This window comes from Epinephelus fuscoguttatus, linkage group LG16 (genome assembly GCF_011397635.1).
Source record: "Epinephelus fuscoguttatus linkage group LG16, E.fuscoguttatus.final_Chr_v1".
In the NCBI taxonomy this organism is placed as follows: Eukaryota; Metazoa; Chordata; class Actinopteri; order Perciformes; family Serranidae; genus Epinephelus; species Epinephelus fuscoguttatus.
In genome coordinates, this window is record NC_064767.1 from 25,545,217 (window position 1) to 25,569,532 (window position 24,316).

At 43.1% G+C, this 24,316-nt stretch overlaps 2 protein-coding genes across 4 annotated transcripts; one reads left to right on the forward strand and one right to left on the reverse strand.

The window, feature by feature from the left end:
- The first annotated feature begins 785 nt into the window (after positions 1-785).
- fbxo11a (F-box protein 11a) lies at positions 786-14,393 on the forward strand. Of its 2 annotated transcripts, none has more exons than XM_049600016.1 (22): positions 786-1,208; positions 3,203-3,327; positions 3,445-3,526; positions 4,715-4,859; positions 5,143-5,272; positions 6,013-6,096; positions 6,185-6,317; positions 7,336-7,442; positions 7,564-7,675; positions 8,037-8,143; positions 8,392-8,529; positions 8,650-8,867; positions 8,995-9,175; positions 9,323-9,445; positions 9,726-9,811; positions 10,007-10,083; positions 10,308-10,451; positions 11,682-11,792; positions 11,935-12,042; positions 12,134-12,242; positions 12,338-12,436; positions 12,541-14,393. In XM_049600016.1, the coding sequence occupies exons 1-22, from the start codon at positions 1,115-1,117 to the stop codon at positions 12,668-12,670; spliced, it is 2,643 nt and encodes an 880-aa protein (XP_049455973.1). In that variant the 5' UTR covers positions 786-1,114; the 3' UTR covers positions 12,671-14,393. The 2 variants fall into 2 exon arrangements, with proteins under 2 accessions (XP_049455973.1, XP_049455974.1); XM_049600017.1 differs by having other exon boundaries at positions 787-1,208; positions 4,718-4,859.
- msh6 (mutS homolog 6 (E. coli)) lies at positions 14,189-23,531 on the reverse strand. Of its 2 annotated transcripts, none has more exons than XM_049600015.1 (10): positions 23,153-23,531; positions 21,320-21,522; positions 21,006-21,184; positions 18,234-20,808; positions 17,003-17,286; positions 16,710-16,827; positions 16,523-16,612; positions 16,247-16,401; positions 14,670-14,869; positions 14,189-14,541 (listed from the first exon to the last, which is right to left on the reverse strand). In XM_049600015.1, exons 1-10 carry the CDS (start codon positions 23,413-23,415, stop codon positions 14,460-14,462), a joined length of 4,149 nt encoding a protein of 1,382 aa, XP_049455972.1. In that variant the 5' UTR covers positions 23,416-23,531; the 3' UTR covers positions 14,189-14,459. The 2 variants fall into 2 exon arrangements, with proteins under 2 accessions (XP_049455972.1, XP_049455971.1); XM_049600014.1 differs by having other exon boundaries at positions 21,320-21,525.
- Positions 23,532-24,316: the final 785 nt, after the last annotated feature.

Below are 24,316 nucleotides of genomic sequence, written 5' to 3' on the forward strand. Positions count from 1 at the left end.
TGACACTTTTAAAAGGGCAAGCAGGAGTGTTTGAGAGGCTGGTCTGCCGAAGGGTCTCCTCACAGTCAGCCCCAGTTCTCATAACTCAGACTCAGCCACATGAAAAATCTCATTTTGGCCACTCATTTCCACAATCCCATTTTCTGATTCGCCATGCAAGGTTATCTGAGCAAGAGCGTTGCTCGGTAACTGAACCAGCTCCTCATCACTTCATACAAACTCTGCATAGTAATAATCATTAGACACTATTGATCCCTGAGGAGAAATTATCTTCTTAATTGCCTCATCTCTGAGCTTAAGCAATTATCAGTAGCCTAGTGTGGCTTCTGACTATCTGCCAAAGACAGCTTTTCTTTTCTTTATTTATTTAGCCTTTATTTAACCAGGTTGGTCCCATTGAGCTCAAAGATCTCTTTTAGAGGGGAGACCTGGCCAAGAATAGCAGCAACATAGACCGATACTTTAATTTGTTTCAGTTTATTTTAGCTGATTGTGCAAAATTAATTATGAATCTAGCTTCAGATCCCTGATCAAGCCACGGTCTACACAGGGGCCATCTCTATCATGGCATGACAAAATATCATCTATGTTATTGGATCAGCTGGAGGATAAGTAGAATAAGGTGCATGTTTTTCTTCCAATGCAAGTAGTAGACTGTCAATGTGCCCTTGAGCAAGGCACCTACCTCCATCTATCAGGATTAGTATAGGCCCAGTGATTGCACTCAGCTCCAGTGTGTAGGCTGATGGTGACGCAGACTGCTCTGATGGATGCTTGAATGGTTGAGCTCACAAAGTAGATGCAATCACTGTTGAATAGACCGCCGTGGAAGGGGAAGGCGACGTGACGACGAGAGTTCCTCCCATGTGATGTGACCGAGGCCTGACGGACTGTGCCTGTCTATTATGGCTCCTCCTGCTACAGTAGATCGGGGCCGGACGTAACACCAGCGCAGAGGAAAGGGAATAACACTCAGCCGAGACGTTTTTTCAGGTGCCACGGCTAAAGATGGCAGATCGTGCAATGCTGAAGAAAAAGACATAGATGATGTGCTCAGAGTCGCCTCTTCTGCTGTGAAGGCTTCGACATTTCTTCAAGATTAACAACACCCCAAATGAACTCCGTCAGAGCAAGTAACGTTAGCAGAAGACCTAGGCGAGTCTCGAGGCCGCGCCCGGTGCAGCCGGACAGGAACCACCAGGAAAGAGGTAATGTTAGCTAAGCTAACGTTAGCATCGCGTAACGGCTTGTCAAACAGCTAGCTTTGGAGCCAAACTGTATGTTTGGACAGATGTATGTGTCGTGTATGTCCATGAGTAATGCGTGCATAAGGACAGCGGTGTTTGTTGCAGTGAGACACTGGGTAGTTAAGAGCAGTCTCAACGGGTCTCAGTGCAGCCAGGAAACACCGAGGCTTTTGTGTTTGTACCTAGCATTCAGGCCGCGCTTTGTTTTTGCCTAAATTTTGCCCCGAGTCGGTCTGTCTTTTGCTCGTCTGACCTCATGTTTCTGCTGAATTTTGTTTTTCTGGTCAGTTAACGTTACATTAGTGTTGAAAATGACAAGCGAAAGACAATGGTTAGCTTGGTTCATGGGTGACAAATGCAGGGAAGGGTACACAAAGTGGTTTCGCCAGTTGTCGTAGCATGCTAACTGAACGTAGCCTGTGCTAACATAGCTGTTATTATTAGCATGTTTGGCTAGCTATCTGCGTCCTGGCGTTTTCAGAAAGAAAGCCACAGCCGTCACAGAATTTGCAACGGTGAAATGTCAGTGCGTGAATATAATGCTTGTCATTAATGTAACAACGTCACTGTTACAATTCAGTCACATTATATTTGTTTTGTATCTACCGTAACGCTGTGTGACAGCAGGCGGTGTACTATAAACGGATATGGATGACGATATGTCAAAGTAAACATTAGAAAGGGGTGCCCTCTAATCATAGTTCCCATAGCTGAAATCTGGCGGGCACAGATCACATAAATTAATGGTTGATTGGTAAATGTGATGCAGCGTTATAAAGTGGACCACTGGCAGGTTGGATGATGTTTGATCTCACCCCACCAACTGAATGGCAATCAGCCAGTCAGCAGCAGACGGTTGACTCTTGTTGTCCCTCACAACAGTGATTGTAAACCTAAAAAGACCAAGGTAGTGATAATGATAATGTTGCCCAAACAATCTACTTGAGAATGACCTGTCATGTTTATTCTAATAGTGATTTATCTGTTTTCTTGAGAGCTTCTCCTGGTCCCAATTCATTCATTCATCAATGACCTGCCATGGCACATATTTCCCTCCGTCCAGATGTCTGCAGCATAGCTCAGCTGTCATTTTAAAGTGACATCTAATGAATTAATAATAGTGTGGTTGGTAACAGATTGGCAATGGCATCTTTGCCCATTTGGCATCTTACAGTGTTTATTGCACAGTGTCTATTTGCTGTGACAATGATATACACTCTCAGACTCAAATGTGTTTATTTTAATCAAACAAGGCAGGACAGCCTATAAATGATCCCAGTTTATAACTACAGAGAAGTTGCTTGAACCAGCCCAGTTTGTTACACAGACAGTGTTTGTAGTGGTTACTGGCCTAGTAGCCGGGGAGAGTCATCCTTGCAACCAGAGCAACAAGAAGACAGAGTTTGCATCTCCCATCTGGGGTAGCTATCAACTCATCATGCTGTGGTGAATAGCCTTATAAATAGATGTCTGGTTTAGCTCAGGACTGATGCTGGGGTTGTTTTGTTTTTCTGTTGATTGAATCCACTCTTGATAGGGGATGTAATCAATTTGTAGCACACAGAGCAGGTAATGAACAAACTTGCTTTTGTTTTTTCTTGGTTTTGTCCTGTGACCTGTTGATGAATAGTGTTAAGGGCAATTGCTTCTGCTAAAATGTTGTCACAGAATATTGTGTATTTGTGTTTGAAAACTCAAAATCTAATAATATATGGTGGACAAAATGCTGATTGCTCATAGTGCTTACTAATGAATGGTACCTCAGGAGCATCCAGTAACCGACTCAGTTTCTTTAATAAGCATATTTGAAATGCTGTATCATGTGTATGTTGTTGACGACTCGTCAAAACATGTCTCTCATGTATTTCCTTCTGTTGCATATCATACTGTGTTTTGAATTGCTTTGATTAATAGCATTGCAAGTAATCATTTTCCCTCTCTTCCACCATTTGCAGATGAGGACGTTCCTGCAGATATGGTCGCAGAAGAATCCGGTCCAGGAGCTCAGAATAGTCCCTACCAACTTAGAAGAAAGTCTCTACCCAAGAGAACAGTGTGTCCGACAAAGACAAACATGGAGGTACGTGTATCAGAAATTCTTTGAAGATAGTGTAAATCCCTGAAAGAGAATAATGATTTGATTTGACTGATGTTTAAATGTCTCCACTGAGTTTTTTTTTTTTTTTTCAATCCACAGGGTGCTTCCACTTCAACCACAGAAAACTTTGGACATCGACCTAAGCGCCCCAGAGTTTCAGGAAAGTGTCAAGATTTACCAGGTAATTAGGAACACATTGTGTCAGATGTGACTGGATGTGTGTCTTCATCATAAGTGCATGCACTGTTGTGTTTCTGACAGGTTGTGAGTAGTTGGTTTAAGGATTAAATACTTTTCCTTAAGTACAAAGACAGCAGTGTGTTGACTCATCAAATAGTGAATCAGGGCAAAATGTAGTTAGTCATTCTTGTTCGTTAGCAGTGGGCAGTTATGCATCATACAAAGTGTCACGTTGCTGTATGATATATTTTTTTTTTTTTGTCATTTTTGCAAATTATAAAATGTTGTTTCACTTTCAGTTTCACAATGAGAGGTCTGTTGCCTAGATTCTGTTTGTGTAATGTGGTTTGTATGTATGTTCATGATACAGTTGTTTGCAGCTGCAGCACATCAGCAACATGGCACGTTTATTCTGTGTCCACCCTCAGTCCAGGTTTATCTTTCACTTAATGTCAACTTCTGGGATTGCAGCCCAGAAAAAGTAGATGTGTAATAATATCTACCTCTCAAGAGTTCAGATCATCTCTTTAGAAGCCTCATTGGTTAAGGCATGAAGTAGCACCATTTGTTTCACAAAGCGGAAATTATAGAGTCTGTTATTTGTGGTGTTCAGAGACTTTCTCACACGGTGCAGCTCTTGCCAAAGCAATCCAAAATAGATTTTTGCCTTGTTAGATGGCATTTGGTTCTGGCTTTCCATTCATCAAACATGGCTTTGTGGTGTCCAAGTGAATGGTCACACTGCCTTGTGTTGGGCGCATAGTAGCTCCACATGATCTGTTGTAAAAGCAAAATGACTTCCTCGTAGCAAGTATGACCTTTTTTTTATTTTACACAATACATCTTTTTGTTTAATCTCTGTTTCTTATTTTTGAGTTAGATGCAAAAATCCACACAAATAGCACCTTTATTTTTTGTTCATGATGATGAACGTGATAAACAAAAACACAAGCACAATCCATTAGGATGATAATGGGGCAATTAGGATCATTACGTGCCTAAATGTTTCAGAGGAGTCTTAACATTTCTGCAGAAATGTGTCGCTTATAAGACATAAGAGAGTTTTTTTTTTTAATCCTCCTGTGATCTTGCTATAAATATGCTAGTATGGCTGTGGTTGTCTAACTCCACCCAAAACCCTCTCCTTTGAAAATATTTTATTCTAATTCCATGGTTGTCCTCCTCCCAGCAGCTCCAGCAGAGCAGTATTTGCAGGAGAAGCTTCCAGACGAGGTGGTACTAAAGATCTTCTCGTACCTGTTGGAGCAGGACCTGTGCCGTGCAGCATGTGTGTGCAAGCGATTTAGCGAGCTGGCCAATGACCCCATTCTCTGGTGAGACTTATTGCTGTCGGGAACGTTTCCTGTTGACCAATACCCTGTGCTTTTGGTCATGCTCTTTTGTGTGTGTGTTTAAAAAATGGTTTGAGGGCAGTTACAGTCCCATAGCTACTTGTTCAATTTATTTTGATTTGATAGTGCCTTTAATTTGCCCTTGCATCTAATTTAAAGTAGTTGCACACATTTGAAAGCTGAATTAAGAAGGAAATCTGCATTTTGCTCACCCTGATCAGAAACAAAATAATGCTGGCTATTGACTTCTATCTTCGTATTTCAGGAAGAGGCTGTACATGGAAGTGTTTGAATACACACGACCCATGATGCACCCCGAGGCAGGGAAGTTCTACCAGATAAACCCAGAGGAATATGAGCAGCCAAACCCGTGGAAGGAGAGTTTTCAGCAGCTGGTATGGAACCTTTTGTGGGCTTACTGATTCACGAAATCACCAGCTTATAGTCTTGCCTTATGTATTTGTCTCCATAACAAACAAATAACTCACTGGTTTACGGCTTACAGACACTATTATTGCCTTGATGTTTGATATAGTACACTAGAAGAGTCAAATGCAGTTTCTAGAGCTCCCACTCTAAATAAATAAGGCCATGATAATATCACATTTTGAAAATACATAGAACTAAATAATAATGAAACCGACTGATCTGAAAGTCAGTTGGAAAGTTGAAGTATGTGGGGTGGAACAATTAAGCACAAGTTGATTCTCCATACAGCAAATTATGATACAGTACTTGACTAACTTTAAATGGGGAGTGTTCAGGAGACATAAATTAGTCCCGCTGCTTTCCTTTAATCTTTTTTGATATTTTTGTTGCCAAAAGTTGCTTCAGTGCGACTTTAAATCCTCCCGTGTACAGACAGCTAATGTCATGTGAAAGGGCAGCACCACAGGCCACAATGGTGACATTCAGTATGCAGGGGATAGAGGAGAGCTATGTTTTTAAATTGTATTCCTTTGCGATATATTGACCTTTAGGATTGTTTTCTGTGGACAAAACTGTCTCAGGCATTTTTCCTGTGGATGATTTCCCCCATCTTGTCCAAATGCAATGTTAGTACAATGTCATGTCTCAAGTTATTCATTATGAATTGTTCTGTACTTAAGTGTGAATAATCATATTTTCTTTACAGTATAAAGGCGCACATGTGAAGCCAGGCTTTGCAGAACACTTCTACAGTAATCCTGCCAGATACAAAGGGAGAGACAACATGTTTGTGAGTAAATTGTTCACAACATTTTTAAGATTTTTTGTTTTCTCTTTTATGCCCCAGTGATTTACCTGACTTGTGATGTTCCCTCTAGTACTACGACACCATTGAGGATGCTCTCGGAGGGGGTCAGGAGCCTCACTTTGACGGCCTGATATTCGTCCACTCTGGTATCTACACAGATGAATGGATCTACATCGAGTCGCCTATCACAATGATCGGAGCTGGTATGTGTGTTTGTGTGAAGTTTTGGTTACAGTTTCATTGTGGATTTGTGTAGTCTCTAATTTACAGCCGCAGTGTAGGACTAACATATAAATGAACATCTGAGTTCCACGTAATGCTGATTACACCAGGGAACGTTCTCTGCTTATCGCAGTATACTGTAATTGTGGTGTCTGTAGCGACTTTCCCCTGCTGGGGTAGAGGAAGTGATGCTATTTACATCAACCAGCCAGAGAGAAAGCAGGCAGGAAGAGACCATAACGACGGAGCATCAGCTAGGAGGATTGCAGAAAACCCCAAGAAGCATCCTAGAAAAGTTTCAGGAGTGGATGCTCCAGATGAAAAAAAGAAACTCTGCATTCAGAGAAAGGATTACAGTCAAAAAAGACTTAGAAAAGCGCTCATGGTGGCAGGGGAGATGCGTCGAGCTCACCTGAATGCATAAGTCCTATGTACATGTTGACCATGTTTGTGTAATTACTCTTAACTGCCAAAGGGGGGAGACGTAAAGTCCCACACTCCAGCTTTTTAGAGCAGCTGAGCCCATTTTTCAAAATTCATACATGTTACTCCTATGGTCTAAGACAGTCCAAAAATATTAGTAAGCATTAACAACTCTCACAAATCCTACTACTAAAACTCTAATTTGTGATGTCATCAAGTAAAAAGCCAGGAGCTGCTCCATAGACACTGCATCAGGAATGATGTTGCGGATGACACTTAGAGCACCCAGAGGAGTGATCTGAGTATATGGGTGCATTTTCTGATCAGAGCTGAGAACACTACAATAGAATAAAGCTCATTTGGATATACAGACATCCTGTGGGTGCACAAAATCAGGCTCCTATTCACTGTCTAACTGATGACATCACAAGTTCGAGACTTCTCTGCTTTCTGGCTTTGACAGAGGGTAGCTCATGTTCACAAGTAGTGATTGGATTTTCGTAGGCCATTGAAATAACATATTGGAGTTCTTAATTCAGGTGGTGTTCCCCTTTAACATTTCTGATTGTGTTGCAGCTCCTGGAAAAGTAGCAGAGAAAGTCATCATTGAGAACACCAGAGACTCAACATTTGTATTTATGGAAGGCTCAGAAGATGCTTACGTTGGATACATGACCATCAGGGTTAGATGACCTTTTCTTTATTTTTTTTTTGTTTGGTTTATAAGTCTACACATACAATACTGTCCTAAATTGTTCATATGAAAGCAGTTGTTAGTTTCAGATTTTTTTCTCTCTGCTGCAGTTCAATCCCGACGATAAATCCGCCCAGCACCACAATGCACACCACTGCTTGGAGATTACAGTCAACTGCAGCCCCATCATCGATCACTGCATCATACGCAGCACGTGCACAGGTAAGTCCGCTGCTCCTCTGATCTACTTCAGTGGCTCCAAATCTTCAAAGCGGTCACAAGATAAATGTGAGGGATGGTGAGATTATTAATAGAATATGGAAGAAGGACAAAATCAAAGTTATGCTTCATACATTTATGCAACATATGAAACCTGTGACAAGAGGTTGCAAGTAGACATTCCTTCATTAGAAGGGATCACAGGACACGACTGTCGGAATCACTGCTCTACTTGATGTTGATAGACTAGAACTCATATTCTGACCACTGGATATGTTTGAGCTGAAACTGAGCTTATCCATAACACAGTTTAGTTTTGCCTGGATGTTGGTGCACTAATACATGTCTGTTCTGATTGTTTCAGTGGGGTCAGCTGTCTGTGTCAGCGGTCAGGGTGCTTGTCCCACGATCAAGCACTGCAACATTAGTGACTGTGAAAATGTTGGTCTTTACATCACTGACCATGCACAGGTAATACACACCTACTACATTAAGACTTAAAGACATATCTCAGCATGTATTTTATTGTACAGTTGGTATTTTAACTTCACAAGTAGTGAATTTAACAACGACAGCAGAGCACATCTTTGTCTCTGTGAATGAAACTAGTCTGGCTTTTTACATGTGAGGTTAAAATAATAGTATGATAAAGTAAAAGTGTAACATGGACACAAACATTTTTAAAGCCGTAAACGAATGCAATGCTGTTCTCTCTTCAGGGCATATATGAAGACAATGAGATCTCAAATAACGCCCTGGCTGGAATCTGGGTTAAAAACCACGGCAACCCAATCATCAGACGGAATCACATCCACCATGGCAGAGATGTCGGCGTTTTCACATTCGACCACGGCATGGTATGATACACCTGTGTTTGGATTGTGTGTTGTCTCTGCAGTGCAGTGTTACTGTGTAAAGGCTCAGTTACACAAAATTGATGAAACACACAGTAATGTTGTTTCTCTGTCCCTTTCAAGGGTTACTTTGAGAGCTGTAACATCCATAGGAACCGTATAGCCGGCTTTGAGGTGAAGGCGTACGCCAATCCAACAGTGGTTCGTTGTGAGATCCATCATGGGCAGACGGGGGGCATCTACGTGCACGAAAAGGGCCGCGGCCAGTTCATCGAAAATAAGATCTATGCAAATAACTTTGCTGGGGTGTGGATCACCTCTAACAGCGACCCCACAATAAGGTCAGTGTGGCCAGGCTTTCAAAGATTCAATACTAATTTGAAAGTGTCATCTAAAAGGAATCAAATTGAGCACAGTTTTTTTTTTTTTTTTGTCTTAAATTGAGTTGTTTCTTTTTTCCAAATACAGGGGTAACGCCATTTTTAACGGCAACCAAGGTGGCGTTTATATTTTCGGTGATGGCCGAGGCCTCATTGAAGGGAACGACATCTACGGCAACGCCCTGGCAGGAATCCAGATCAGGACGAACAGCTGCCCTATTGTGAGACACAACAAGATCCACGATGGCCAGCATGGCGGCATTTATGTGGTAAATATAAACCCATGAAGTTACACCAGCAGTGTCTTTTCCCCCTCTTTCATAGTCCTACATCTTGGATCATTTTCACATCCTCAGATTTTTTATGCTATAATTCAGAAACACGCCAGTGATGTATGGTGGTTTTGTATCATGCAGCATGAAAAAGGACAAGGCGTCATCGAGGAGAACGAAGTGTACAGCAACACGCTGGCAGGAGTGTGGGTGACAACGGGCAGTACGCCAGTGCTGAGGAGGAACAGGATACACAGCGGGAAGCAGGTACGATTACAGGCTGGTTACAAGTTTAATGATGAGGAATAAATGTAAAGTGACAAACTAAAGATGTACACCGTGATGTGGTGGGATGTAGTGACACTGGTGTGCTTATTTCATACTTATGATGTCACAGTGCAATGTGGGACTGGCTTACTGTTGTATAATTGTTATTTTACTTACTTTTTTTCATGTTGGTAGCTTCGTCACATTGAAACAAATTTATAAAACACATTTTAATACCAAGAATAAATGAGAGCTTATACATTTTCTATCATTTGAACAGGTTGGGGTCTACTTCTATGACAACGGCCATGGCGTTCTGGAAGACAATGACATCTACAATCACATGTACTCTGGAGTTCAAATTAGGTTTGTGGGAATATTCACCTCAATCCTTCATGACAGTGACACAAAATTAGTCTCATTGTGTTTTGTGCAAGTTTGGATAGACTGATAATAGATAAATGTCTTAATAAAGTCTGACTTGTCCTGAATGGGGAAGGAAATGCCTTCAGCATTAGTGAAGCAGTGGATCAGCTGTAGTGTGTGTGCTGTTTTTGACAGGACTGGCAGCAATCCCAAAATCAGGCGGAACAAGATCTGGGGAGGCCAGAATGGAGGCATTTTGGTTTACAACTCAGGTAGGAAGCAGAAAAATCTTTTCTGTTTGATTTTTCCCCAGAGCGCAGACCATCTCTTCCCCCCAAGAGGTTGCTTTCTGTCGGGATTAAATCGATTTACTTGTTGACACCTGACAGAGTCAGTGGCCTCTGTGGCTGTTGCTGATAAACAGTTTGATGAATGTGACAAACAGTTCCCTTGTTGCCCTAATAATGAAACATGAATGTGTGTGGGGTTTTTTTAGGCTTAGGCTTCATCGAGGACAATGAGATCTTTGACAATGCCATGGCAGGAGTGTGGATCAAGACGGACAGCAACCCCACTCTGCGGAGGAATAAGATCCATGACGGGAGAGACGGCGGGATCTGTATATTCAACGGAGGAAGAGGTAACTTATTTATTGCATGGAAATTAGGGGATAATTACCAGCTTCATTAAAGGGGCCCTGTGGAGTTCTCTTGTAAGCAAACAAAAATGATGTTTACATTGAGTGTTTCCCACGAAAACTCATTGTGTATCCTTGAGAGAAACAGTTTCAAGTGCGACTAGAGGTTGAAACTCCATAGGGAACCTTTAATGGGAACTTATTATGGTGTACTTATTTTCTCTTATAGCAACGTTGGATTATCAATTTAAAGAGGCCAATGTTTCACATATGTAAAAGTAATCCCAGTGAGCACAAACCTGTGTGAATAGAGAAGCTGATGTTAGCACATGGCAGATTTTTTTTATATGGTCATTATGCTACTGCAAGTGTTGACATGACCTAGTGTACACTGTTACATGGAGCCACATGCTAACATCAGGGAAACGTGATCTTGGTTGCCAGTGTTTTTAACTTTTCCCCGGTTTCGGATCATATTCTTGCTGGAACATGTCCATTAGTAAAGATTTGGTTTAGAGGCTTTTATTATGGATTTTTCACAGTACAAAAAAGTGCCACTATAGTCAGTTACTCCCTGGCTGAAATGGAGATGTGCAGAGATGTTATGAGTACAGATACAGAAAACCTGGAAACACTGACCAATCAGATCAGACTTTTTCAGCAGGGGGGCATAGAGACAGGCACTAAAGCAGGGCATTTCAGATGCAAGTATGAACCTGAAAATGAGCATAATAGGTCCCCTTTGAGCCTCAGAAATGCAGAGCTGTCTGACGTTATGCTGGCTAGAGTGTGTGTTTATTGTCCACGGAAATGCAACCTCATGTAGTTTGATAGATTGACATAATCCTCACAAATAATTCTAGTAGCACACTTAATATCTCTAAGCTCTTCCTGACATTCTGTGAGCAAGCGAACTCTAGCAAATAGAGCACGAAAAATTATCCAGATACACCATCAGCTATGACAGTCAGGGAGCCTACTGAGCCTAGCAAGCAGCTTGCTCATGCTCTGGAAATAGGTTGGAAGTGTAAAACCAAGGCGAGTGTTTTTTGTTTGTTTGTTTGTTTGTTTTTTTCTTTCAAGCAACTCACATCACTTAGCCTGTTCACTGATGAACACTGATGTTGGCTTGTTTGTTCATTTGCATCGTGTCCCCATCGTGGGGAAGAGATGTACGACGTTTGTACAGTTTAATTTTCATGTCAGCGGTTTGTGGCTGTTTTCTGTCCGCAGGTTTGTTAGAGGAAAATGACATCTTCAGAAACGCCCAAGCAGGAGTCCTCATTAGCACCAACAGCCACCCCGTACTGCGAAAAAACAGGATATTTGACGGCTTCGCAGCAGGTAACACCTGCACACAGGCTGTAATCTGTCATTTAAACGTCTTTACTAATATGTGTGTGTGTAAACAAACATGAGGTACAGTATGCCTAACTAATTGGAGCTAGGAGCATCTGTAATATGAGCTGTCTTTTTTTACTACTAGGTATTGAGATCACCAATCATGCCACAGCGACCCTAGAGGGCAATCAGATCTTCAACAATCGCTTTGGCGGATTGTTTCTTGCATCTGGGGTCAATGTCACTATGAAAGGTACTCTCTCTGACACACAGATTTGACACATTCATTCAAAAATGTAAGTGACCTGTAAGCTTACCAGTTTCTGTTTTTTTCCCTTCTCCAGATAATAAAATAATGAACAATCAAGATGCCATTGAAAAGGCTGTGAGCAGAGGTCAGTGCCTGTACAAGATTTCAAGTTACACCAGCTACCCAATGCACGATTTTTACAGGTAATTTGTGTTTACGCTCGCAATCAAGATGACTCAGAGGTCAACAGTTTGTCTGTTTTGTTGTTTGGGTTTAACACACATTTGGGTTCCTGCAGGTGTCACACCTGTAACACAACAGACCGCAACGCCATCTGTGTGAACTGCATCAAAAAGTGTCACCAAGGACATGACGTGGAGTTCATCAGACATGATAGGTCAGTCCTATAAATGTGTACAAAAAGAGGATTGTTTATGTATATATTGGGCTTTTTTCTTTATGCCTTAATGGAGTTTAACTAAATGATTTCTCCTCCTGCAGATTCTTCTGTGACTGTGGTGCGGGGACGCTGTCAAATCCTTGCACATTAGCTGGAGAGCCGACTCATGACACAGACACACTGTATGACTCAGCTCCTCCTATAGAGTCCAATACACTGCAGCACAACTGAGCCTAAGACCCGAGGTCCCTTTGCGCTTCAGCAGTAATGGACACGAGACACTTTAAAATGTGCAGTGGAGGAGATCCAAACTAAAATACAGAGCATATACAGTGACTTTAAAAAAAAAAAAAGACTTGGACATAAATATGCTAAAAGGAGACATTTAGAGAAAAAAAAGTCTGATTATGGATGCCTCGCTTTTTCTTTTTCTTCAATTCTTTGACAAAAAAAAAAAAGATGACATCAGTGGGAGCGAGCAGAAGAGCAGCTGACTCAGGGTTTGTGGGTGTGTTGGTTTTGGTCGAGCAAGTGGAGCTGGTGAGAGACGGACAAAAAGCCACAGAGGCTCACCTGCTTTTTTTTTTAAGAAGCGGAAGAACGAAATACTGCAGTCATGTACAGACCCATCGTGGACAGACGCTCAGTCAGAAGAGGCACAACTTTTCTCACACGGAGGCGAAAAAGCCCCAAATACAACAATGCTTCCATCACTGGGCAATCGACGTGCTCGTATGATACGTACGGGAAAAATGACCTAGCACTTCAGCTTTTTTTTTTTTTCCCTCAAGACAACTGTTGAGATTTGATTTTAATGCTTTTTGTGTAGTTTTGTATTTTCATGCAAAAATCTTACTGTACTTGAATGTCTTTATTTTATTAAATGTGTTCATTTTTTTTTTGGTTATTATACCCTAGAATTGCTGTAATTATACATGTCGCAGTATCTAACTTCTTTCTGTGAAAGAGATCAGAGAAAAGAGAGGAAAAAACACTAAACATTTTCTCCAGCAATGTTGACTCGTTTTACATTTGCAATACCGAACAATAGATGCTGAAATGTGCTTTCACCAGACTTGTGTAGCTTTCTTTCTGTCTGGAGTAGCATCATAAGTGTTTGTCTTTGTAAGTGAGATTAACTGTTGTGATATTTCAGTCCGTTTTACATAATCTATGCATATTTTATGTTTATTCTGTTTGTGTTGGTCTTTTGTGCAGGACCCAATTTACAGGAGGAGACACGGGGCAAGATCAAGCATTTTTTTTTACTCCAGGCTGCAGTTGTATAATAATATAGGGGGTGTAGTTTGTTTAGCCAGATATCCCCTTGATATTGTAATTAAGATGCAGCCTCTTCTTTATGTACCAAATAAAAACACATTGCTGTCTGGGGTCAGGGCATTATAATGCATCTGTTAGGAAATCATCCAAGGATATTTGGATGCTTGTACCGTCTGTGGTACATTAACTTCACAGTAGATTGTATAATCTACATCTTGTCCTCAGAATCAGTGGTTGTCTTTAACGACAGGCATAAATGCTGCTTCCTGGCCTGTTGAGATATTTTCTTTAGCTGACAGACTTCATTTTTCACTATAGGTCCAAGGAAAAGAGACAAGTCTTGTGAAAGCACAGCTAATTCTGATGTGTTTTCCCCCTTGTTTGCCAATGTTGCTGGAGAATTTCAAAGGCTTTTACTCTACTGAAGCTGAGACAAGTATCTATACACAGCACTATATGGTTTCATTGCCCCTCGTCCCTCTCCTCCCCTTTCATGTGTACTGGTGATTGTGGGTTCTCATACAGACTGAAATGTATGCATGTATCATAACATCTAGACTTAATATATTGTGAAGTATTCAATAACCGTTATGTAGGCGCTAGCGTGAATTAAAAGGGTTTAATTTCCTAGATGAAACATTGTCATTTTTTAAAAATAAACTTTATTAGATCATTACAGTAGTGTTTTTTCAAGTGCTGAGAGAAACTGATTCAGCAACAACAAAGCATGTTTTCAAAACTACAGGGTGTTGAGCATCTGAACAAGTGAAGCAAAGTGTGTGTTGCCCAGGGTAGAGTCTTCAGCGAACTGACACAGCTTCCTGCAAGACGAGAAAAGGGGGAAAAAGTCACAACTACGCTTTAGCATTTATCAATACCAAGTGAAACCCTTAATATGGATGTCACTGCAGTAGCTACAGAATATTTAAACCCAAATACTGATGCATACTTGAAGAGTCTGAGGCTGATGGTGCTCCTCTCAAACTCTCTGGCCTTCCTGTGTCCTGACTGAATGACCTCCTCTGGCAGGCTGGCGAGTCGAGCGGCGTTGAAGCCGTAACTCTTGGGGCAAGCACCGGAGATGAACTTGTAGAGGAATGTGATGGTCTCCTGACTTGGATCCTCGCATTCATTCTCCACCATGCACGCCTAGGGGGTAGAAAGCAGGGACATTATACTTAAAACCAGAGCACATGTGTCAGAATCATTTTAATTGCTGGATATATTTTGGCTTTTTCCTATTTAACACACACACTATGTGATCTATGAGACTACACCAAGATATGTTTTTTTTTTACTTTTAAGAGAGCTAAGCTCATTTGTATGAAATAATATACTCAAAACCTCCCAGGCTCTATATGAAACCAAGAAATGTGACTTGATAAGTAAATTCCCTGCCCCAAAGTTTTACTATCGGAAAATGGACTACATAACTGTATATAAGGATGGTTTTTTTGGGGGGGGTTTTTGCCCCCGATCCCAATGTGAGTCATGTAATATTGAATATCTGCAGATACCGAGTCCCGATCCAATACTTATATTTTCCTAGATAATACAGCTGCAAAATAACAAAGTCTCGTAAAATCTTTTTGGCCTTGTCGCTGTCAAGGTAATTGTATTCTCCCTCTAAGAGTATTCTCCAGTGTTAGTTGCCTCAGTGCAGCCTGTGTCTGAGTTAGCCTCCCAGGAGGAACTATTTTCCATTGAGTGTTTATTTGTTGTCTATAGGCTACACCTTGTGTGGATTAGGCAACATTAACATATTATTCTTACTGGCTTTTTGCTCACAGGGCTTTTGTTGCCCTTGCAGTGGTGTGATGAGTGTGGTTCTAAGCTCTGCACCGCTGTCTGTCTTTCCTTCAAGCAGGGGAGCAGTGAAACACTAGGCGCCATAGATGGCAGCAAAATGCAAGACTAATAATGAGCTAAAATGAAATGACTGCATATAACTCTAATATATAATATAAATAAACGTTTGCGGTCGTTTATACAAACACACGCACACGCACACGTACACGTACACACACACACACACACACACACACACACACACACGAGCTTGAGCTCAGTGAAATGGAGGAGAGCCACAGTGCGGAGAGTTGACGACAGCTACACTCCGCATTGCTGTGCATGAAAACTGGGTGTGACGACTCACATTAAAACAAAGGATGGGATTGGGCTGTATATAGCTGATGTTGATCAATTAAATGCCTTGACTGGCCCCAATACCAATTTCTTAGATCAGAATGGGATGTCTAATTACACACACACACACATATATATGTGTATAACTGAAAAAAAAAAATGAAATATATATATAACTGAAAACTAATGAGGGACATCACATAAGAGAAAAAGTTGTTCACACTGAAATCTGACTATGGCTCCACTGCATATTATGTAAAACAAACAATCAACCATTTCTGGAAACATTTGTCAACATGATCAATCTGTTTACATTTTAACATTCCCAAGCTGTTTGCCCTGCAGTACAGTACTTGATGTATTTAGCGTTGCTGTACTCACCATGTGGCCCAAGCGCACAGCAGGGCTTTTGGCGTAGTCCTCCACCAGGGAGTGGTAATGTGTGGAGAAGAGGGTGCGACAGCAGATCTTCTCAGCAAGCTCCTTCACAACAGCACTGGCAATCGCTGTGCCATCATATGTGGCTGTGCCCCTTCCTGCAAACAGGTCACAGCTGAATGGTTAGACTCTAAATACACCACAAGATCAAAACAGTGCTGTGGAGCCTGCCTGTAATGTTCACCGCTGAAAAAGCCTTAATTAGCTACAAAGACGTACCTAATTCATCCAGGAGCACGAGCGAGTGTTTAGTGGCGTGGTGCAGGATGCTGGCGGTTTCACTTAGCTCCACAAAGAAGGTACTCTCCCCTAAAGAAGACATATTTGTAACACATGCTTAGCCCCTGAAGTGAGAGCTTAAGACATCATCCCACGTGAGCTACATGACAGGCGTTCATAACATTACCAGCCATGATGCGATCTGAGGCTCCCAGCCGAGTGAAGACTCTGTCAATTGGTGTGAAGCGCAGGCTCTCGGCAGGAACATAGCAACCCAGCTGAGCGAGGATGATCACAAGTCCACACTGTACAAAAGGAGCAGCACAGTGTCTCAATATGGGCCAACAGAGACTTCAAACAGACCCGCATGTTCCAAGTGAATGTGAACTTCAGATTACTTCCTGTCTATCACTGTTAAGGTTTTGTAGTCTTACACACATGGAGGAAACAATAAAATATTTGTTACATAAAGTGACCCACCTGTCTCATGAGGGTAGACTTTCCACCCATGTTTGGCCCTGTGACGAGGACACAAGAGGCATGCTGCTTTTCTTCATCACTTTCACTGCCACCAGGGCAGCCAATGTAGACGTCATTAGGTATGAAGTCATCACCAAAAAAGGTCTTGGTGACACAGGGGTGGCGGGATCCAGTGAGGTCAAGGAAGGGCGCTACTTGGTCATCACTTTCGGGCAGCACCACCTGTGGCCTGGTCATCGGTCCATCTCCACCCTGACTGTAGCGTGACAGGGCCAGCAGCACATCTGAAAACAATTCACAGTTGAGGATTTAGCGCTAATCCAGTTGGCCTTTTGACCTAAAAAAGACAGAATTAGCTACCTGCGTTTTTAATATTTTATCTTTTATCTTTATCATTTTATGGGGTGATTCTGCAGCTAAGCTCTAACACTAAACAAACAAGTAAAACCAAGCATAACCTGCAGCTGAGTGATGGCCCAGTGGTAGGAAAACACATTATAAGCACATTATCTTACTGTACCACAGATCAGTGTTAAACTATGCAATTATCTCTGCCTCTGTCAGGAGCAAACACCACTACTTAATTTCCATAACAATGAAAAACAAACTAATGAGTGTCAACTTAGCCGAGTGGAATAATGGAATAATTACTCAGTGACGGCAAGATTACAGCGAGCACTCAGACCGGCACAACATCATCATCTTAAATACAAATTATGGAGTTATATCTGTAGCAGCTGCAGGAAATGTATTCAGGGCAGACACCTGCGATGCAAACTCATCTTCACAAGCCCAAAACAGCATCAAGTTTTTTCCCAGAAACATAAAAGGAAATTGCACGGTGGGGATGAGATGAAAACCTGATGTTTTGTACTGCAGTAATTTAAACGCAGCAATCACTTTATGAATTTCAGAATCAGAATTGTGTACATAATAGTTCTGACTAGTCTTGATTTTTATTTGTTGAGCTTTGTTGTTTTTGTTCCTGGCTGTTATGTCTGTTTCTGTGCAAGTACACTGAGAGCAATTTAAAAAAAAAAAAAAAGAAAGAAATTTATACAGAGATACTTTGCCGGTAAAGGTAATGCAGAAATTTGTCACGTGATGCCTTTAAATTCCTGCAGTACAAAGAACAAGGCGCTGTTCGTCTTGTCCCCATGGGGTAATTTGCGGTCATGTTTCTGAGAAAAAACTAACTGCTGATTAACAAGAATAAAAAGACTGTAATTACCAATCACTGCCATGCACTCCACACCAGTCTTCCAGTCTTTGTAGTTCTTGTCAAAGTTGTAGAAGAGCCTCCTCATGCAGTCTTTCAGCGCAGCATCTCTCTTCTCCTCGAATCCTTGCAGCTCTGAGAACAGCCTCTCCGTCTCTTTAGTCACGTAACGCTTCCAGCCTTTCTTTGTCGACTTCACCTCGTACTCCTCGGGAATATTCCTCTCGGAGACGCTGTCGGGCACCTCCATCTGGTAGCGGTTTCGCCCGGTTCCCCAGTAGGACATGTTTTTACAGCCGAGTCTCTTCTTCTGTCTGTCCAGGTAATCCTGCAGCTCTTGCTCGCAGTTCTTGATTCCAGTCAGAGCCTGGTCAAAGTCTGGGTCAAAGCCAGCTTTGGGGGTGATGACACCAGTGGTGCGAGCTTTCTGGTGGTCGAAGGCTGTATCCCAGCGCTTGAGTTCAGCAGAGAGGTCGGGGAAGAGGCCATCCTTTTCGCCTTTCAGACTAGTGACTTGACGGAGCAATGTAGATTGAGATTCCCCTGAAACTGGAGCAAGGACACTGATGATCTCCTGCATAGTTTTGAACCCTTCCAGTGCTGAAAGGAAGTCTGCTATCTTGCGCTTGCTGTAGGTGATCTCCTCATAGAGAACGGCTCTGCTGTCAGGGTGATCCTGGCTCTTCAGCGGAGTGCCAATGCTGTGGATTTTACTCAGGAGACGCTCCAAATCTGGGAGTTTCTTCAGCAGGTCTGAGACTTCAGTAGCCTGGGCCTGAGCTCCCATCAGTTCATCCACTGCGTCCAGTCTGTCCTTGATGGATGTGGGGTTACACAGAGGAGCACAGAGCCACTGCTTCAACAGCCTCTTGCCAAACGGGGTACAGCAGGTGTCCAAACGCTCCAGCAGCGTCCCTTCTGTTCCTCCGCACCCATTCTGAAAGATTTCTAAGTTTGCCAGAGTCACTCCATCAAGAACCATCCGCTGACGGGTCTTTGCAAAGAAACTGGCAGGTCCAGCTGCTTTCTCCAGCTCAACATCAACAGGGACATATTCTTCAAAGTTGGCCAAAGAGAGCAGCTCCTGGTCCACCAGACATTTCTTCAGGTAGAAAATACATCCACCCAGTGATGACAGAGCCAGCTCATAGCCCTCTTTAGGAGTAAGGCACAGTGAGTCACTCTCAGAGGTCATCTTTTTTATAAGAGCAGGAAGGATGTCATTCCCTGTATCCTTATCCTTGCCAGCAGCCTCTCTGAAGTAATCTTCTTCTGAGAGGATTTTCAGAGTCTTCTGAGCATCCCAGAACTGGGTGCCTGCATTAAGTCCTTCCTGCAGAGCGGAGGACAGAGAGGCTTTGAGTATTTTGCGTGTTTCAACAGATGGGTTTCCCTTTTCAAACAGCACTTCAGCAGGGGCAAAGTGTGCGATCAGGGTACGCAGACGTGAGCAGTGACGATCGTCTGGGAACTGACCAACGTGAAAATAACCCACAGACGTATCTACAAAGCAGACTCCATATGTACGGCAACGGCCAGAGCTTTCTTCTTCGGCCTTTTCCTTTAAGCTCAGCAGGAACTTGCTCTGACTCTCAGAGGGCGCACCGTCCAGCACACTGTAGGTTTGGGTACCACGTGTGATAATGCGGCACACTTCTCTTCGTACCACGCGGTCAAACTTTGTGGGCTTAGCCATGGTCTTACAGCGTGCTTCCATCATCTCTGGGGTCTCCGTCTGCTCCACACGTGCCACCTTGTAGCCTTTCTGGACCAGTACATCTGAAAAACGTCCAAAGCCAATTTCTGGGAAGCCCGAGTGTGCCCAGGTCCCCTTCATGAACGTTAGTCCCATCTCATTGACGCCGACCACAGCATCCATGTGATACAACTCATAAAACTTCCCCACCTTGTAGAAAATGACTGTGTCAAACATCTCAGATTTGAGCTGCCACCACCGACGCATACCTGGAGTGACTCTGTTTAGAAAGTCTTCTGGCACATACAATGTGGTGGGATCATAGTCATCCTCTGTCTGTCGCCGCCTCCGGCGGTCTTTCCTCTTGCCATCCTGCAACCACTCCAGCTTCTCATGGTCCCAAATTGTTGCACCTCCACTGGTGCCTGATCCGTTTGTCTGACTCTCAAAGCTCTCTGGGGCAGAGAAGGCTGACAAACGGGACTTTGTGTCGAGCGCAACAGCTGCTGGAGCTCGTTTTGGTGTGTTTGAGGGGGCAGAAAGTATCTTGGCTTTTGCAGGAGCAGGCTTTTCTGCAGGACGTTTGCGCTTCGCAGGCTTGACGGGGCTGTCTACTTCTGACTCTTCGGGGCTCTCCTCTTCCTCCTCTTCACTGCTCACAGTTGCTGCTTCCTCCTCATCCTCACTGCTGGACGCAGCTTGTTCTGGTTTGAATTCCTCATCTGAGCCATCGCTGTCTGAGGCCACAATTATGCGACGACGCTTGGCCTTATTTCCCTTTTCTGTTGAAGCACGGGATGAACGTCGACCGACCTTGGGCGACTTCACTTTCTCGTTTTTCTGTTCTTCCTCATCACTGACCTCTTCATCAGTCACTGTTGACTTGTCAACCTGAAACACACACAAAGGAGGACATTTAAAAATAAAACGTGTAACCTGCACCACTGGCCTGATTAGATATATCAAACACTCTGTTTTACTAATGATGAGAAAGAGACATTAGAATGACATTGTTATTAGCTATAGTGAAATACAGACTTTTATATCCACATTATCTACATAGCAATCAATTATAATCACAGTGTCACCTCCATTTCTTCTTCATCGTCATCCTCTTCCTCATCAGACGGATCCATACAGATAGGCATCTTTAATCTTTTCTCAGGGCTGTCAAACATCACTCCATCAGCGAGCTCCATTGCACGACGGATTATGGGTTTGCCGCTGAAGAACACTCCTCCTGTTTTAGCATCACTGCTGTCAGAGCCTGCAAAATAGTTCAAATGAGACAACTCATCCAACTATAGTAAATACTGCCATGTAGCTTGCTGGCAGGACAAAGCACATTATAGACACAGCTTTAAGATTATTGTCATTAATTAAGAGACGAATTGAAGCCAACCTTGGTACTCTCGGATATATTTGGTGCTGACCCATCCTCTGGTAGCAGGTTCATCAAAGAAATGGACATGTATACGTTGGTCCCGACCGCGGCCCCTCATCTGCTGTCCAGTCAGAGGTTGGGGTACTACCATGCATGGCCACCAGGGGTGTCCCTCCAGTTTTGCCCACACAAGGGCGCCAGCACTGAATGGGCATGTGTTGCTGCTGAAGGAAGGAAAAACAGTCATTACATGTGTAAAACTACAGCTGCTCCCCCATGACATCTAAAGTCAGATTGTGTCAAACCGATATACCGCAGCTCTAAAAAGCTACTGTAGTACAACATATTGAGTATCAGCCATTCATGAAACTGAATTACATCTTCAAGTAAAAGTTAACAGACACTGTCCTTTTAATATTTTTACATTTTGACTAAATTCACTAAATAATGTGTATGCCAGAGAATTTATAAAGACAGTCCTATTTCTTTTTCATGGAGTTGCATATTTTATATTTAACATTTTCTGTCACACATTTCTTTGTCAATTAAAGCACCACAATTTAACTTTACCCAGTCTGTGACACCAGGTGTCAGCATGCCCAGGTCCACGCCCCTGCAGGCAGTGGGCCCACAGGGTGGCTTCATGTTATTCATTCAGGCTGAGCCCGACCGGGCCCCATGATCCAGTGTCCCCATACCTGGTGAGGTACACTGTCCCCAAATGTGCCGTTTCATCGTGGTCTTCTTGAACCGTTCTTAGTCTGGCCCCTCCCCTGGGACCACTTTGCCTTGGGAGACCCTACCAGGGGCTATTAGCCCTGGACAACACAGCTCCCAGGATCACGGGGACACACAAACCCCTCCACCACGTTAAGGTGACGATTCTTGGAGAGGGAAAATGGTGGATTGCCCCCTTCGGGTTGGGAGATAGCTACTGCCCCAAGCGAGGGCGTTCAAGTATCTCGGAGTAGAGCCTGCTGCTCCATCGTGTCGCAAGGGGTCAGGTGAGGTGGTTTGGGCATCTGATTAGGATGCCTCCAGTTAGAGGTGTTCCGGGCACATCCAACTGGTAGGAGGCCCCAGGGCCGACATAGAACACGCTGGAAGGAATACATATCATGCCTGGCCTGGGAACACCTCTGGGTTCCCCAGGAGGAGCTGGAAAGCGTTACTGGGGAGAGGGACGTCTGGACTGCTTTGCTCAGCCTGCTGCCTCCGCAGCCCAGCTTCAGATAAGCAGTTGAAAATGAATAGATGAATGGAATTTAACTTGTGTGATGCTGAAGTATAATGTTACCTAGGCTCCTGCATCATTGCAATGTTTGCATCAAGGACCACAATGATATCAAGTCCTGAACTATATTGCTGACATTTTTCAAAACTACACACGTGTTTTTACGAGCAGAGCAGAGGGACTGCCATGCCACGAGTTCACAAAGCCAATAACCACTTCCCCATTAGCTCATGTTGCTCTAACTTCAGACAGTCCTCATCGTCTAACTACACAAAGTAAGAGTCATTGGTACATTTCACATTTATTCTCTATAGCATGTACGTTACTGTTGTTAAACTGGATGCATTTTCACTGGTTTGACAAAGTCACCTGTGATTCAGAGTAAAGTTAAAGTTTCCAGCATGATGGTAAACACTCCCAACTTCACCTGTTACATAACAACAAAGAGGCTGTGGCAAATGAACATGCAGCTTTCATGCGTCGAGTAACGTTAACACAAGCACCATGCAGCTGCATCTTTCCGGGGCCTTGCACACAATCCTTAGCAGAGATGAAACACGCAGCAAAACGTGTCTCCAGTAATTACCCTGCTCCCAACATGCTCACAGCTAACTCACCTTTGTTTGGTTGTTGCGGCCTTGTCGCCAAATAGTTTGCTGAACCCTCCTTTTACAGACTTGTCGTTAGTTTTCGGTTTAACTTTGTTGGCCTTGGCTGGTTGTTGCTGCTGTGTCTGTTTAGCTTCTTCTTTCGGAGAAGAGTTGGACTTCTGTACGGAGGACGGCAGGTCCGCCTCGGCCGGAGAGGGACTGGGCTTCGGCTTGGACACCGGCGGTGGAGACTTTGTGAAAAAGTTGAAGAGGGAGCTTTGCTTCGCCATGTTGTGTTTTTACTGTACTGCTGAAATAATCCGAACGACACTGTCTTGAGCCTCCATGCAACGCCTAGCACCGAGCTACACAGCCTCACCGCGCGAGCGCATCCCGTTCGCGGGAAAGACGCCCACGGATGTTGTGGGCGTGGACACGAGCCTCCACCAATGACAAGCGTGATTACTCGAACATGGACGTCACGTGGTGTCAACACAACTTCCCTTAGCGCGCGGGGAAGTCTTTTTTTTTTTTTTTTAACTTCCCTTTCCCTCTAAATGTTATTTCCAACCCAAGAATACACACATGTAACATTCAGTTTGAAGGCTACCTTCTACATTTTCCCATATCGCTCATATCAACATGAATCACTGTCACTTTTTGCTTTGAGGTAAAAGAGCAACACACACTGGGCAAGCTGCCTACAGTGTCCTATATTTGCAAAATATGTAAATAATGAAATAGTTTAACACCTGAGGAAGTAAACAACACTACTCCATTCAGAAAAATGTCATTGGTCCAGGTTACTTCAAGGTCCAAGATCACAGAAAATACAGGGGGGAAGCTACATCTCATATATGTGGATGTTCTTTTTGCTCCATATGTAATTCTTCAGTCAGAATCAACAAAACACAGCAAAGCTTAATTTCTCCCTAACTGAGGGACTTACATAGCTAGACAGAATCCCTTAAAAAGTCTCCTTGAGATTTTACAGCAAGCACAAGTTTCCATGAAGATTGCTTGGGTGCTTGATCTCAAGCTTGTGATGCTTGTTACCATCTTACAAAGTTGGCTTATAGTTAATGGCAGAAGAAAAGAAGACAAGAAACCCAAACTCATCAGAGGAGTTAAAGATTATACCACTGGAGGAATACAATCCTACAAGGCACATACTAAAAAGTTGATTTGATC